We start from the raw sequence: 17,360 nt of genomic DNA, 5'->3' as shown, positions 1-17,360 counted from the left end.
TGGGATGGGGTGGACCAGGGTATGCACACACTTGGTGATGGGGGATCAAAGCCATAAGCCATAAAAAGTGTGAGACCTTCTCCACACACCGTATGTAACTGAAAGTAAAGGGAAGTCTAAACTGTAAAATAAGGAAAAGGAAGTTCAACAAAGTTTTGATCTTTCCACGATGACTATTTTGATGTTTTTTAAATATCAAATATTAAAAGGTATCCAAAAATGTATGCTTTGCTCATGCCCCATGCACATTTGGCCTGCCTCTTGGGTGATCTGGCCCCATGGTGGGTGCTAATTCTGAGCCCCCTCCCAGCCTGGCCTCAGCTCTCAGCCACTGTCTGGCGTTTACTAGCTGGGCCCCACCCATCCTTAGGGAGAACTCAGGCTCCCAGCAGCCCTGAAACTACACCTGCTTGATGTCCAGTCTCATTCTTCTGACCAGCTCCTGGCCAGCGCAGGAGGCCCCCGGGAAGCCTGCCAGATCACTACACAGGACCACCCTTGCCTCAGGCTGGATCTGAGCAGCGCCCAGGGGCTCGCTGACCACGCTTATTCTCATCCCTGGGGCCTAGTGGCTGGGTGCAGGCTCCTGGCTTGGCTTGCCCCAAGGGGCTTCCATAGGAGTTTTAAAGGTCATACGGGACCCCAGGCAGTGGGGAGGGAGTGTCCCCTCCCCCATACAGGTTCTCTTAGGGGCCCTAACGTCAGGAACAGGAAGCAGGCTCCCCACATGCGTTCGCCGCACGGTCTCTCATCAGTGCTCACCTGCGCACAGGGTCCTCACCCCCCTCAGCTGAACCAGGGGGCTCCGCTGGGTGGGTGGGCTGCACCAGCCTCCACACTCTGGGGACAAGCTTGGCACAGACCTGAGGGGCTGCCTGGAGTGGGTTCCAGGGGAGAGGGCCTGCGTGGGGAGGGGAGCTGGCGGGAGGAACAGGAGGCAGAGCCCTGGAGTCCAAAGCCACACGCTGTCAGCAGCCAACAGAGCCTCACAGGTCCTTCCTAGCCTGGGGGTCTGACCCACGGAGCAAGACGGGCTTCCAGGGGGAGTCCCCAGACTTTCTCTGACCTCAGGCTCTGAGCCCCACCAGAGACACGCAGATGGACAGGCTGTGCAGCCCCTCGGGGCAGGGGGTGAGGCTGACTTACTGGTCATGCAGAGCAGAGTATGGAAGAGCCACATCCTGGCTGGAGCAGAGGCAGCGGCGTGGGCCTCGACTTGCTCAGCTTCCCTCCGCGGCTCCAGGGCTCCGGCAGCCAGGAGGCGGGGACAGAGGCGCACACACAGGCAAGGACCACAGGCAGAGGCACTTTCAAGTAGACACAGACGCTCCACTTGTACACGGCTGGCTGCGTGGCTTCCTCAGCAGTTGTGGGCTGGGTCCTGGGAGCTTAGAGACACCTGCCAGCCCTGCCCCATCACCCACGCTTTGGTGGTGAGCCGAGGTTTGGCCTGGGAACAGAGCTGGATGATCTCAGCAGATGTGTGAGGTGCAGGAGCAGTATTAATCCAGCCGTCGTTTATCATCCATGTGGGTGGGTCCCAGCCCCATGCCCTGCCCTGGAACCCGCCACTACACACCCCACCCCAGCGCCTGGCCCAGGGTCCTTCCTACAGAAAGCACCCTCACAGCTCGGGGCTCTTGCACTCCGCCTGCGCACGCGAGGCCCTGAGACTGCGGAGGGTCAGGTGAGTGGAAAGACCCACGCGCTGCCTGAATCGCTGCCTCAGTGCAGCTTTGGTTGCATTCTCTTTAACACCTGACTACAGCCCATGATGTGGAACTAACCTAACAGAGCCCTGGGCTACCAGAACAACGGAACAAGTGAAACTCCATGCATCTTTCAGCACACCTTTGATCCAAGCCAGCAGCCCGAGGACACGCTGCCGACGGCCTGCAGTCATATTTAAATGCCAACTTCACAATCTGTCCAATTTTCCCTGTGTCACCACGTCTGTCGCAGAAGGAAGTCTCTCCCGCGCCTCTGCTTCCCAGACTGTTGGCTGTGCAGAGCGGCGCTGTCCAGCAGAACTCGGCGATGAGGGTCCGACATGGGAGCCCCTAACCACGTGTGGCTACTGAGCCCTTGAAATGTCACCAGTCACTGAGGAACTGAGTTTTCAATTTTATTTAATTTTAATTAATTTACAATCAAAAAGGCAGGGGACTCTATGTCTCTCTCACATGAATGTCTGCATCTCCAGGGAGAGCACTTTGAAGTGTTAATATAAGTGTTAAAACACAGCAGACAATGGTGTTGACTTAACGACTAGATGAAAATCAATTTTACCCTGTTTCTCACAGTGAAAGCCTGCTTGGCCAAAGTTCTGTAAAGACTGATGTCACTTACAACATTCTTGCATCGTTTGCTTTGGTCTGACAAAATACCTCCAACTAGCACGATAGTCCCCTGATGTTACACGGTTGTTTGAAGAGAGATTACGATTCACTGTTTTTCACAGTATATACCATCCAACAGAGAAGTTAAACAGATGAAAAAGCAACGCTCCGGGTCTGATGAGTCGTCTGCCAGATCACTATGAAGATCATCCTAAGTTGGCTTAACCTCGTCATAGGCCAGGGTGCTGGCTGTCTTCCCACACTCAGGGCTCAGTGACTCTTTCCCTCCCTGTTCCCAGTGCCAGGGGCACTTGGCAGAGCAAGGAGGGGCTCCCCTCCCACCACTGGCCCAGAGCGGGAGAGAACAGACCCAGGCCGCAGAGCAGAGCTGCAGTAAGGACAGGCTGGAACCCATGACTGCAGCCTGCTGCAGGTTTCTGAGAGAAAACAGGACTTTGGTTTGGAGTGTGAACTTCAGGACATCTCTGGAGGCCAGGGCAAAGTTGATGAGTGGATGCTGGAACAGGTGCAGGGCCGTTTTCTGCATCTTTGGAGACTTCCAGAATGCTGAATCATCCTGATCCATCTGAGATGTATTTTCCAAGCTTGTTGGTGCCAGCACAGCAGACCCCTAATCACGAGCACGCAGGGGCCCTTCAAGCCCTTCTGACAGTAACTGCTGTCCCCACAAACCCAGACTTAAGGTCCTAAGTCAGAGCCAGGCTATATAATGCTCCCGGTTCACAGAGCCTAATGCAAGGCCGGGCATTCAGTAGCTACATCCAAAAGCAATGTGAAAATGGCTTCTTAACTCATTTTACTTTAAACAAATGGTAAGGGACCAACTTGAGGGAATTCTACAACATAACCGGACTGAACGCTTCAAAGACGTCAATATCATAAAAGGCAAAGAAAGGCAAAGGAATTGCTCCACATTATAAGAGACTAAAGATAGGATATTAACTGTAGTGTGTGATCCTGGATTGTATCCTAGACCAGAAAAAAACATTACTGGGACAGTTGGCAAAACTGAAGCATGAACCATGGATTAGGTACTACTGTACTGATTAAAATTATACATTTCCTGAATTTGATAACAATACTCTGGTCATATGAGAGACTGTCCTTGTTCTTAGAAAATGTACACTAAAGTATTACATTTAGGGAGTAAAGGGATGCAATGTAGGCAAATAACTCTCAAACAGTTCGTGGTTGGTGGGGGACAAGGGGGTGAGGGGGGAGGGAGGGGAGGAAGAAAAGAATGAATAATGAAATGTGGCAAAATGTTCTTTGTTCTACCCTCAAAACTATTCTGTAATTGTTAAATTATTTCACAATAAACTGTTTTAAAAGTTAGGGGATGGAGGACACACGTTCAGCCTGAGCTAAAAGGACTAACTGCTTTGTCTGGAGAGTGAGTGGAGAGCACAAGTCACCAGGGGATGGGGGCTGTCCCCACAGGCCTGCCTCCTCGCCCCCAGACACAGGAAATACTTCTCATTACCCACTTGCCTTCTGAGTCCTAGGAGGCTGGGAGGAGGGCATTTGGAAGAGTGAGGATGTTACTGAGACTAGACACGGGACTGCAGCGCAGGACAGAGCTGGCAAAGGGGCACCGGGAAGACTGAAAAGCAGTCGTAATCACTCCCATTGACTGAGCGTCAGGAGGCGACGCAGACTCAGTGCCAAGGGCCTTCCACGCAAGCCCTCGTCTGACCCTCACAGCCACCGTACTCGGTTACCCCGAGTTTGCAGATGACGATTAGGCTCAGAGTCAGAGGTTAAGCAATCTGCCCAAGGCCATATGGCTAGTAAGTGGCCGAGGTGGACTCCATCAAATGGGTCTGTTTCCTCCAGAACCAGGACTCTGAACTACAAACCTTACTGCCTTCAGACCCATGGATCAAAATCCAGTCTGTGGGCTTTTAAAAAGCAGTGACCTCATTCCACAAACACACACTGGGACCCTTGCATTACTGGGTGCCATGGACTGAACTGTGTCCCCCTCCCCAAATTCATATGTTGACACCATAACCCCCAATGTGACTACATTTGGAGATAGAGCCTTTAGGAGATAATTAAGATCAAAAAGGTAGGGCCCAGGACTTCCCTGGTGGCGCACTGATTAAGACTCTGTCTGCCAGTGCAGGGGACACAGGTTCGAGCCCTGGTTGGGGAAGAATCCACATGCCATGGAGCAACTAAGCCCGTGTGCCACAACTACGGAGCCTGCACTCTAGAGCCCGCAAGCCACGACTACTGAGCCTGCGTGCCACAACTACTGAAGCCACACGCCTAGAGCCCATGCTCTGCAACAAGAGAAGCCACCACAATGAGAAGCTCGTGCACCGCAACGAAGAGTAGCCCCCGCTCACCGCAACTACAGAAAGCTCACGCACGGCAATGAAGACCCAATGCAGACAAAAATAAATAAAATTAAAAAAAAAAAAAGGTAGGGCCCTAATCCAATAGGCTTGGTGGCTTGAGAAGAGGAAGAGACACCTCTCTCTCCAAGAACATGCACCAAGGAAAGGCCATGTGAGCACACAGTGAGATGCTGTCTGCAAGCCAGGAAGAGAGGCCTCGTGCGAACCCAACTACTAGCACCCTGATCCTGGACTTCTACCTTTAGACCATGAGAAAATAAATTTCTGTTATTTAAGCCACCCAGTCCATGGTATTTTGTTATAGAAGCCTGAGCTGATTAAGACACTGAGCTACCTCCTAAAAAATCTCCCAAGTAAAACACAGAATGGTGTGTGTGCGCACTGGGGAAGGGGGGCCGAGCGGGGAAGGGAGCAAGGGAGAGGATCTCCTTCTCCTTTCATAACGGAGGGCTGCGGCGGGGGTGTTGCACTGGCTCATGGAATCAAGGGTGCAAGGGCTTAGGCCTCTTGCTTGCCCCCAACTCCTTCCCGTCCAACTTACACTCCTGATGCTCCTTGGGAAAGCTCAGCAAAGATCCTAGAACTCACATTAGCACTAGAAGGAAACCTGGAGGTCATCCCACTTGAGCCCTTCATCTGACAGGCAGGGACACTGAGGTCCCAAGAAGCGAAGGGACTCGCTTGGGTTTTTTTTCAAGTCTGCAGATGAGATAGAACGAGTTCCCAAGGCTCCGGGCCCAGCCCCAGCCGTCACCCCATCTGACCTCCCCACAAAAGACATTCTACCTGAGCAAAAAAGTGCCGTCTCCTGCTCACGGGCCCTCTGATGAACTCTTGCCACTAAGAAGAGGTGACGCATTAAACACATGACAGCCCAGGAAGGGACGGGAAGGCCTTGTCACCTCTCCTGTCGATGGTGGGTCCCTTGCTCTAACCAACACTGGTCCCGAGGCAGGGGTGACCCAGTCTGAGGTAACACAAAATCTCAACTACTGAAGAGTCTGTCATCCAGAGGGGGCCTCTGGAATTGCTCCAACAAAACCAGGTAAGAACCCCGGGTGCCGGGTGCTGACTTTGGTGGGTTAAGACCACCCATACCCTAGAGTTGTATTTATAGCAGAGCAAAAGCCCCCTCCAATGCCTCACAACTATTTGAAATAAGCTTTTGAGCCAGCATTTCCCTAACTGCTCCCAGGAACATCCAAGTTCTGTGAAATGTTCATAGAATTTCATTTTTTTTAAAAAAGGCTACAGTATTATTTTTCTTCTAAGATTTATTTTATAAACATGTAAGAAAAGTTCTACATTATTATTGGTCAGACTACACAACAACAGTCTGCCTTGAAGCCAGTATGCTGCTCTCAAGTTCATCAAAGACATTCTGTCCTTTTAGTTCTTCAAAGAAAAAAATGGTTTGACTTCTAATTTACTTCTTATTGTGTAAGATTTAAAAGCAAATACTTGTACATCAACTTATTTGTGCAGCAATTAATTAATCTGTGAAGCCGTCATTTGCTGTTAACTTTAATCCAAATTGCCTGTTAGCATTTCACCATAACTTTAAAACTGCTCTGCGTGACGGTGGGAAGCCTACTTTAGGCAAAAGAGTTGTTGCCAGGAACGAGTTCTGTTTCTTTGTGTCTTCTTTGAGCTGCCGTCACTTCCTCACCAATTGGATCAGATGCTAAGAATCGGCCCAGCAGTCTCTCTTTGGGGCCTCTGATCCACCCGCCGGCTTCCTCTCTTGGTCTCCTGGGTGCAGATGAATACTTTCTAAAAAATATTCTGGATTATCTACATGACTCTCCAGCAAATTCTTTATAACGCCAGGTAAGCTTCAGCTCAGATATAGCCAGATCATCAAAATTTGAATTTCATGGAGGTCTACTCAATGAGATTCTTTCTTATGCAAGTGCAATTTATGCACTTGCGAACAACCTTCCTCTTTTTTGAATCTGGTAGTCTCCGCTAGAAGCAGACTAGCCTGCAGACAAAGGTGCCAGGGCTGGGTTGGGTTCCCACAATTCATTCATTTGCCAAACACTTTTCAGGCACCATTTACTCTGGACTGGCCTGGGAGGAGGAACAGAGATAACGACATGAAGAAGCCTGCTCACAGGGGTTGCTAGCAGGGAAAACAAAACATGAAAATAAAGTGTTGTGTGTACAAGGCAGAAGCACGAGGACGAGCCTGTAAGAGGATGCCGGGGCTTCAGAGAATGGAGCTGTTCCAGCAGCTGGGGAATTTATACATCCAGCTATGTGTACAGGGGATCTGCCAGGTGCCAGGCACGGCACTCGGACTGGGGAACCCCATGACCAAGCCAGACGAGGCCCTGCTCTCACGGAGCTCACAGTCTAACATCAAGACAAAGTAGGAAGAGGGAACTGCGATCCAGGGTACCAGTGTGCTGGCTTGAGGGGGTACAGAGATTTAGCATTACATACATATTTCACTTAGGCAAACATAATGGTATTTGTCTGAAAAAGTTAGGAAAAAAAAAAAAAAGTCAAGGAAAACAATTTTAAGTCATTTGGGCCATTCCATCTGCCACTCCACTCCCTGAGCAGACAAGCGGGAGGGCCAGAGGTGAGCTTGTGCCCCTGCTGCTCCTGTGGCCTGTCTCGGTTCCCAAGAGCCTCTTCAAAAGCGAACTGCTTGCCTGAGTGTGAGTCTAACACCTACAAATAAGTGTTGCTTGCATAACACGGCCCTATTTGCAGTCTAACCACTTCTGGTGCTCAGCTAAAGAAACTGTGACCTATTCCCGCACAGGCAGGAACCAGCCGCACTGCACCTCGCGATAATGGTCTTCAACCTGGCGCCTTCCTCAGGGTGTCCGAAAGGAATTTTGATTACACTCAATTTTTATCCTAGGCATGACTTTATAACCTAACCCTGGAATGTAACAAGACTCCTTCATGGCAGTACCACGGGACACATAACAGGGCCAATAACCTTGCTCTGGAAGTTGCAGGTAGCTTCCTGGAGAGGTTTATAAGTCCTTGAGGATGAGGGAGAGGAGAAGGCAAAGCCGAAGTGGGATGAGGAGAGGACCAGGGGGTCACTGGGGGGAGCAACAGCACTGAGCAAAGTCTGGGAGGCTGGTGAGATCAAGATGCCTCCAGGAAACCAGTAAGCAGAAAGTAGGGGAGGATGGGGAGAGGAGGCTAGAGATACTGCCAGAGGCTAGATCCTGACCAGCCTTGTGAGCTATCAAAGGGGTTCAGAATTTATCCCATTGGCAGTGGTGATGCTTTTAGGCAGAGGAGTAATAGGAATAACCTTCGTAAGCATGTTCACCCTGAAGCACATGAAAAGATGCCCAACATCATTAGTCATCAAGGAAATGCAAATCAAAACCATAATGAGATACCAATTCACATCAAAACATAACAAGTCTTGACAAAGATGTGGGAAAACTGGAACCCTCATACGTTGCTGGGGGGAATGGAAAATGATGCAGCCGCTTGGAAAAACAGTCTGGCAGCTCTTCAAAAGGTTAAACATAGAGATACCAGAGGACCCAGCAATTCCACTCCTAGGTATATAACCTAAGAGTAATGAAAACATATGTCCATGTAAAAACTTGTACATGAATTTTCACAGCAGCATTATTCATAACAGCCAAAAAGTAGAAACAACCCACCGGTCCATCAACTGATGAATGGATAAACAAAATATGGTATATCCATACGATGGAACATTACTCAGCAATAAAAAGAAACGAAGTACTGATATATATTACAACATGGATGAACCTCGAAAATATGTTTAGTTAAAGAAACCAGTCACAAAGAGCCACAAAGTGTATGATCCCCATTTATATGAAATGTTCAGAATAGATAAATCCATAGAGACAAAAAGTAGTTAGTGGTTGCCAGTGGGGAAGAGGGAATGGGGTGCTGCGAATGGGTGCAGGGTTTCTTTTTGATGATGAAAATATTCTAACATTGATTACGGCAATGGATGCACAACTCTGTGAATATACTAAAAGCCACTGAAGTGTACACTTTAAATGGGTGAACTGTATGCTATGTAAATTATATCTCAATAAAGCTGCTAATAATACCAAAAGTTCATCCCAGCTGCAGTGTGCAGAATGGAGAGGGAGAGAGAGGGGAGAGGAACCAGTGAAGAGGCTGCTGCAGGGATGCAGAGGGAGAAGACAGTTTCTGACCTAAGGAGAGGGACTCATGGGGTCAGGCTAGAGGAGGCCAGGGGAGGAGAGGTTCCATTGTGTGCTGGGCTCCACAAGCTCTCCTGGGTAGTTGGCACCTCTCCCAAGGTGGAGAGTGGAAAACAGAAATGAGGTATCTGTAATTATTATCAAGCAGCAAAAACGTATCTAAAATCTCATATGTGTAAAGACTAAACCGACTGTCCATCTTTGCTCCCCAACTCCCAAGAAAGGGCCCGGGCTTCCAGAGCACTCGTAAGATGCTGCAAGATCTGAGTGCTTGAGTGGGCTGGAGAGTGAGAGGCTAAGGCCAATAACTTTGGGAAATAAAACTTAACGTCTTTAAAGGTAATTTTCTGGGCTCTGCGTGTTTGTGAGAACTGCAAGGCTGCTGAAGTAGGCATTTTTCTTGGTCACGTCAGTTTTAACTACACACCACCGCCCTTCCTGAAAGTCTTCCTTGATCCCTAGCAAAAGACTGGTGAGGGCTGAAAGGCCATGGGACAAGTGGGCCTGAACTACTGGTGGGAAAGGGTCATGACTGGGAAACACAAGGGAAAGTCTGAGAAGGGGAGTTTTCTGAACACTGCAGAGAGCATGTCAGTGGGGACCCTGACCATGGGGACCTCTTTGTCTCACTAGTGGCCCAGAGAATGGAATGGGGGGGGGGTAGTCCCGTCCACAACCTCATGCACACCCTCAGTTGTCTCCTTGACCCTCCCTGCACCTGTCGCAGACACTGGTGCTGGCCAGCCCGCTGCAGCCACCACTCTGAGACAGCAAAACACCATTAAGACGCACCAACGAAGCCAGCAGCTCTAGTACCAGCCCATTCGTTTGCTAGAAGGGGAAACTGAGGCCCAGGCCCACGGAGCAGAGCCAGGGGTCGGCGTCTCTGACTCTACAGCCCCTGCACTTCTCACCCGACCAACCGCCCAGACCCTGGCCCCTCCTCAAGAACCTGGTTCCCAGCTGTGTGCTTCATGGGCAAAGAGCTGAGAAACCTCAGAAACCTTAGGTCTTAACTGGCAGAGAAACCAGAACCAGCTCTTTCCTAGAATCCCACTAGGAAGCTGAAACATATCATGGTTACATGCTCTCATCTTTCTACAGGGAGGGAAAAAGCAGGTTAACCAACAAAACATGGACAACACAGTTCTTGTTGCAAGTCTCAAGTCTCCCCGCCTTTCTTTATTAAACAAAGCGTTCGTTCCACCCTCCATCGCACCACACTGCAATCAACTAATCATGTGACCACTAGCTCAGGCATGAGCAAAGATCTCTAGAACCCTGAGCTGCACTGGGTGCTGAACATTCCAGACAGGTGAGGGGTTGTGACATCACACCAGCAACACAGGCTTTATTCTCTTTAACTCCTAAGCTCTACTGAATTGAAGTAAAACACTATTTTTAAGCCTGCAGAGGAATACAACACTAAATACTTCAAAATAAAAATCAGACAGGAAGACAAAATAATCTACCACCTTCTCATGGTAAAATAATCTGAAAGGAGTTTAGAAATAAATGAACTAAAATTTCTATAACTATTATCTTATTTGCCAGTTTTGAAGAAGTCTTCAAGTGCCAGAACTTGGAGACAGAAAGAATAAATATCAGTGTATCACTTCTGAAGTGATAATAAATGACAGGTTCCCATCTCAGGTGGATGGGTTTTTTTCCCTACAGCGGTCAAAAAGCAAGTTAAACTCTATGTACAACAGACAGACTATACAGTTGGGATCATTTAAAAATAGTGAGGCTCCCCTCTTTGCCTTCTTCCAAAGTATATAATATATATTTAACAGCACATAAGAAGACACCACTTGAGCTTCCCTCGTAGCCAAAAGGAAATATTTTCACATATAAAAATTAAAAATTTAAACTTTTAAGTCATTAATATTTTTTAAACATAATACAGACTTAAAAATTGTTCAACATGAACCCATGACCCCACCCCTAGCACAAAAATCCACCCCAAATCCCAAAGTCACAGTTTTTTGTTCCTAAAAATCCCACAGCACTGAACTTGATCTTCACTTCAAGCTGATCACTAACAAGGCCCCCTAACAGAAATCCCCAGGGAGGAACGAAGGGCGATCGACGCTGCGGCTCTTATCTACCTGGGCGGCACGGGTGTACCTCTGAGGTCAGGTCCATGAGATTCGGCCCCCACACTAGGATCCTGGAAGGGTGAGCTGGCAGCTTCCCTCATCTTCCCCCTCGAAGGCTGTCCAATAAGCACCTGGGAATTGACTTTTCTTGGGAAAAGGGTGCTGGTAACAGCTGTCAGGGCCAAGGCAATAGTGAGAAGTTCAGTTCTCTGCTCTTTGGATGAACTGTGTAAAACATTTCTTTTAAAAGACACAATGTTAAAAATATTAAGAAAAATGTCTACAAAATCTGGAGGGCTGCCTTTTCCTCAAAGGGTAAAGCTTGTGGGGTGGTGGGAAAAGAAGTGAGGGCCCAGAACTATAACTCTGCAGCAAAAGATTAGATAGATGCCCTTCAAAACATGTCACATTCTTAAGATGTCTTGCTGCAGTAGCAAGAGTGGAGGGTGACTGCGTGAGCAAGAACGGGAGGGGCGCCAACTCCCGCATGGGGGGGTCCTACTGTGCACCCCACCCTGCAAAAGAATGTCAGGCTTTAGGGCAGCCGCCTTGGGCCCCAAGGGCATCAGGACTCTGCCTCTGAACCAGAGCTGCTTTCCCGACTAACTTCAATCTGGAGAGATGGTAAGTTATCTAACCGGCTCTTCTTTTGGCGAGACTGTTCTTTCTCCTTAATCAGAGCCCCCCATGCCCTTTGCAGCTCGGAGTCATCTTCCTCTGTGCCGGGCGCCCTGTGATCCACTTTCTTCGTGTTCTTTTCTTTGGTCTTGGGTGCAGATCCTAAGCGAGTCCATAAACTACCTGTTTGGGTGAGAAGGCATTTCAGCTCTGGCAGTTGATGCTGAGAAACAGGGGCACTGGCAACACCTGACGTGCAGGAAGCACGGGGCGGGGGGTGGGGGGGCCGTTGGGGGTTGTCCGTGGCACCTGCAACCATGGTGCAGCCTTGGGCAGATCCTCTCCTTTCCCTGGCTGCAGTCCCCTGCCTGCAGACTGAGAGAACTGGACCCAACGGGAGATTCTCTCAGCTCGGGGATATGCGCCCCCCCAACCCTATCCTACCCCATGCTAGGCACATCAGAATCACCTGGGAGGTTGCTTATACTACACCTGCCCCTGCCTGGTGAGACTCACCATCCCGTCCGTGTACAACTTCATTCTGCCAGGACTGGGCCATTCCCAGATCTTCCCAGCTACAATATTCTGCAAACTGACGGGCCTGCTACACTGTCAACTTTCAGATTCTGCTCACTCTCCATTAATTTTTCAAATATTAATATTCAACAATAGAGAAATACATAGAATTTCATAAGATAGCCACTCTGTAAGGCAATTAAAAGTTTTATTTATAAGGGCTTCCCTGGTGGCGCAGTGGTTGAGAGTCCGCCTGCCGATGCAGGGGACGCAGGTTCGTGCCCCAGTCCGGGAAGATCCCACATGCCGCGGAGCGGCTCAGCCCGTGAGCCATGGCCGCTGAGCCTGTGCATCCGGAGCCTGTGCCCCGCAATAGGAGAGGCCACAACAGTGAGAGGCCCGTGTATTGCAAAAAAAAAAAAAAAAAAAAGTTTTATTTATAAAAGCTCTAAGAATGTGGAAAAATGACTATGATAAGATGATATATGAAAATAGTAGTATATGTATATGGGCAAAGACTGGAATAGCATGAAACTAAAAAGTATTTGTGTTAAACAGAAAGAATCAGGGGTGAGTTTTTTTTCCCATTTTCTAAATTTTCCACACTGTTACCATTATGATGATGATGATGATGATGATGACGATGACTATAATGAAAGAGGAAAAATAATTTATTTTTGTCATATGCTATTTCCTGCCTTCTGCTAACAAAGTATTTCTGTGCTACACCCATTGTCTCTGCCCTTACCCAATTCCCTTCTCCATCCGTTTTCAGTGTTACCAACCTGATTTCTTCTCCCGAGTATCGGAGTAGAGGCCTTTAACATCTTGCCTGGGAACACCTAGCCTACTATGTACATCAGAAAAGGGCTCTCTCCGAACGACTGGGTTACTACTAAAAGCCTTTTCCGGAGAATGTGGTCTTTTTCCTAATCGCTGGCGTATATCTAGAAAAAGAAAAAAAAGTACTACCGTGACCACGTGCATATGCTTTGCTATCTGTACTGTCAACCTGAGATCTCTGCAGGACCTGGTACCAAATCTCCCCGAGATTTGGACATGCGCTGGACATGGGGCCCAGCACAACCAGGCTTTTAAGAGCCTTCCCTCTACAGAGTCTGGATTCTCTGGGAAAATTCAAATGAGAATCCCCAGGGGCTCGCAGGGGGAAAAAAACCTTAGCTGACTTCTCCAGAAAGGAACTTCTCAGGCAGAATTGTCTGCTTTGTGTTTTCTGTAGTAGAATCAAGCAGAGCAAATAATTTACGAACATTTCGGCTGACAAGAAATACTGCAAGCTCCCTGAGGACAGAAGCCGCAATCTCTGAACATATAAGAAGTTCTCAATAAACTATTACATTGAACAATAGTTGTAGTGAGACTGACAAAAAGCAAAGGATCAGGGGCTTCCCTGGTGGTGCAGTGGTTGAGAGTCCGCCTGCCGATGCAGGGGACGCGGGTTCGTGCCCCGGTCCAGGAAGATCCTACATGCCTCGGAGCGGCTGGTCCCGTGAGCCATGGCCGCTGAGGCTGCGCATCTGGAGCCTGTGCTCCGCAACGGGAGAGGCCACAACAGTGAGAGGCCCGCGTACCGCAAAAAAAAAAAAAAAAGCAAAGGATCAAGGGAAGATGTCCCAAATCAAATTTGTTTTTCTCCAAGCCCCCCCGCCCCCAAATCTGCCTGTCCTCCTGAGCTCCCTCTCACAATAACAGCAACCACAAAAACACATTTATTAGCAAGTCCCTGTGCTGGGCTTTCACCCACCTTGCCTATGCTCTCTGAGGACAGCACCCCCATCTTTCAGCCCCTCAGGCTTGAGCCCCTTGGCTTCTCTCCCTTTCCTCCCACACTTCCCAGCGCTGAGTCTTCTTCCTCTCCAAGGCTGACATTGGCATCAATTCTGCCTCCACCGTCCCTGATCTAGTTCAGGCCCTTGTTACTTACTTAACTCTCTATCACACCCTACACTGCCACCAAGTTACCTTTCTAAAATAGATATAAGATCAGGTTACTTCCCACCTCAAAAAAATTAGGTTTGCCAACTGAGATCCTATTTCCTCTCCGAGGCCTCCCTCCACAGCCACGTGCTCTGAGAAGCATCCCACAACAGATCCACCTCCCCTCTCTGCTCCCACAGCCCACTGCTTACAGTGCCCTATCACAGCACTTACTCCATTCTGCTTCAGGTGGAATTACCTGAATGTGTGCCCTTATGTTTTTCCATCTGAGTTCTGTGATGACTTTGCATTCCCTGCAAAGACTTCTAACACTCCCAGCACCTAGCCCTGGCACATAGCAGGCATGGCCAAGTACCCACTATATGCGTGTTTGCACATATAAACTAACCAGTTCAAACTCCTAACCATTTATACAACAACCCAACTTAATTTCTATTACCCTTATGTATAAAGTATACCAATGACATACAGAGTAAAATAACTGTTTGGGACAAAAATATTGAAAACGAGTATTGCAAAAGTCTGATTAAATTTCATGTCCCAAAGTTCCAATGCCTAACCCAAAATTTAGAAGTGATGAATCAGGACTACTAAATTGGTCCATAAATGACAGCGTTTTACCCAAGAAGCTACCCCTGTCTGCATTTGCTTTCTGGAACTCAGAATGAAGCCCAGATACACAACTCAACAATACCTGTTTTAGTACTGCTACCAGGTGGCCGTGGACGTGTGTGTTGACGTTTTTCATCTAACAAATGTCGGACATCTGCAAATTTCTCAGGTGTTAATTTGTTACCAATTCGGTTTTTTATATTGCTTGTAGATAGAGTATCTGCCCTCATGGAGTTCCTTTAAAAAGGGGGATAGGGGAATAGTAAACCAACTTGAACTGTGGGATAACACTCATACAACAATCTCATACACTCTGGAAAAACAATTTAAGAAACCCAATCTAACATGGCCAACATTCACTTACAACACCATAAACCAGTAATTATTTGCTTACAAAAGCCAGGACCAGCCTGCTATAAAAAGGCTGCTTGGGGTTGAGCAGGCCCGAGTCTTCCAGGGTGGTTTCCACACATGGCATCTGCGAGCTATCGCAGAGCACGTACCTGCGAGCCCCCTCCTCCTGGGACATTCGCTAAGTAGAGGCCTGCAGAGGGCTGGAGGCCTCTGCTCACCCAGGCTGTGATCTGGCTGTAGTCTAGATACAACAGAGTCTACAACCCCTTTCGTTAAAGGACAGACGTCTCTGCCAAAGACCTCTCCCACCACGTCAGGGGACGAGTTCCATTATTCTGGCAGCATTTGCCACTGGAAAGTTCTCTGAAAACTAAAAATAAGGATGTGAACAAGGCCATACAAACCAACCAGCTTAAAAGTTTTTTTCTTCCCTTTTCCCAAATACACCATCAAGAACTCTTAGAGAGCACCCCAGCCTCGAGCCCTCTCTGAGCCATGCATACGCGATCTGCCCTCAGGAATCTGCTCAGCTCCACTGGTCATCAAAGAACGCATATTAAAATAACTGTATTTTTTCGTCCATGAATAGCAAAAATCAGAGTGATAATACCTAAGGTTGGTGAATTATGAAGGCAACAGGTGGTAATTTGAGTAAAACCTTTTTGGAAGGAAATTTAGCAACATCACGTTTTAAAACACGTGCCTTGTCTTATGCAGTAACTAGAATTTATCTAGCTGGTGCAACAGTAAGAAAACAGAAATTCAGGGAATCCCCTGGCAGCCCAGTGGTTAGGGCACCACTCTTTCACTGCCGAGGGCCCAGGTTTGATCCCTGGCTGGGGAACTAAGATCCTGTGAGCCCCATGGCGCAGCCAAGGGAAAAAAACAAAAACAAAACAGAAATCTCCATCAATAAGGGATTGGTTAAATAAACAATGACACTTTCAAACAATGGACTACATGCAGTTGAAAAATAGCAGATGTCTACACTATATTAAATGGAAAAAGCATATGTCAAAACAATATAAACAGTATAACTTAATTTTTGTACAAATATATCTATAATTTCTCTATGTGTTATGTATACACATAAAACTAGCAAGAAAGGGCTTCCCTGGTGGCGCAGTGGTTTAGAGTCCACCTGCCGATGCAGCAGACACGGGTTCGTGCCCCGGTCCGGGAAGATCCCACATGCCACGGAGGGGCTGGGCCCGTGAGTCATGGCTGCTGAGCCTGTGCGTCCAGAGCCTGTGCTCTGCAACGGGAGAGGCCACAACAGTGTGAAGCCCGCGTACCGCAAAAAAAAAAAAACTAGCAGGAAAGTAATTCACCCAATTGCTAACAGTCGTTCTCTTAGAAGAGGATGAGATTATAGGTGACTTCACTTTCTATATCGTCTATAGTTTTTATAACAAGGATCACCTCTTGTACATTAAGAGGAAAAATCAGATGCTTTTATTCAAATTCTACAAAGGACTGAAATTAGAAAAGATAAAAGTGGATATAAAATTAAGAGGTATTAAGAAGAACTTAGTAATTTTTTAAATCAAATTAAAAGCGAGCACTGATAAAAAGAAAAAATATTTTTACCTGATATTCTTCAACTGAGATTCCACTTCATCAGCATACATCGTCATTTTCATGCTCTTCTTTGGTGAAGGAGTGGACATCATTTTCAGTTCTAGATCATAGTCCATTTCATCCGAGTCTGAGCTGCTGGCACTGGACCGCCTCGATGTGCTCCGCTCCCGGGGCTGCTTGAGGGCTGGGAGCTCCTCCTGGTACTCCACCACCACCCTGTCATCAGCATCCATGTCCTGGTCCTCCTCTTCCTCCTCCTCCTCTTCCTCCTCTACAATGGGTTCCTCAGGAACATTCACTAGTCCTAAGGAATTTAACCAAAAAATATTAGGAAAAGCCCTAAAACTAACAAATCCAATTTTCTATTCTACGTCAGTGACCTTTTTAAAAGATGGGATTCCCATCCTTAGAGTTTACTGGGGCATTATCTATAATAGTGCTAATCTGGTTACCATTCTGATCCCTACAACAAAGAATGTCTAGGTAAAGCATGAACTAGCAGCCTGATGCAATATTACAAAGTTATCTAAAATACAGACCCTCATCATTATTCACAGATTCTGTATTTGTGAATTTGCCAATTTTATTTGTAACTCCAGAATCAAAACCCATGGCACTTTCGTGGTCATTTGTGGACATGCATAGGAGCAACAAAAAATTTGAGGCACCAGCCATGCACATTCTCAGCTGCGGGCAAACAAA

At 47.7% G+C, this 17,360-nt stretch overlaps 1 protein-coding gene across 1 annotated transcript in view; it reads right to left on the bottom strand.

The window, feature by feature from the left end:
• Positions 1 to 5,984: 5,984 nt before the first annotated feature.
• The window catches only part of NCBP3 (nuclear cap binding subunit 3), a 32,713-nt gene continuing 21,337 nt past the window's right edge, over positions 5,985 to 17,360 (bottom strand). The window contains exons 10-14 of the mRNA XM_060082547.1: positions 16,668 to 16,962; positions 14,806 to 14,960; positions 12,938 to 13,099; positions 11,657 to 11,819; positions 5,985 to 11,190 (exon numbers count right to left, since the gene is read on the bottom strand). Of these exons, the coding sequence (XP_059938530.1) occupies positions 11,082 to 11,190; positions 11,657 to 11,819; positions 12,938 to 13,099; positions 14,806 to 14,960; positions 16,668 to 16,962 (884 nt within the window). The 3' untranslated portion in view covers positions 5,985 to 11,081. The remainder of the gene's footprint in view (positions 11,191 to 11,656; positions 11,820 to 12,937; positions 13,100 to 14,805; positions 14,961 to 16,667; positions 16,963 to 17,360) is intronic.

Source organism: Mesoplodon densirostris, chromosome 18, assembly GCF_025265405.1.
Source record: "Mesoplodon densirostris isolate mMesDen1 chromosome 18, mMesDen1 primary haplotype, whole genome shotgun sequence".
In the NCBI taxonomy this organism is placed as follows: Eukaryota; Metazoa; Chordata; class Mammalia; order Artiodactyla; family Ziphiidae; genus Mesoplodon; species Mesoplodon densirostris.
The sequence above is the reverse complement of the archived record's forward strand: the minus strand, read 5'-3'. Positions and strand labels throughout refer to the sequence as shown.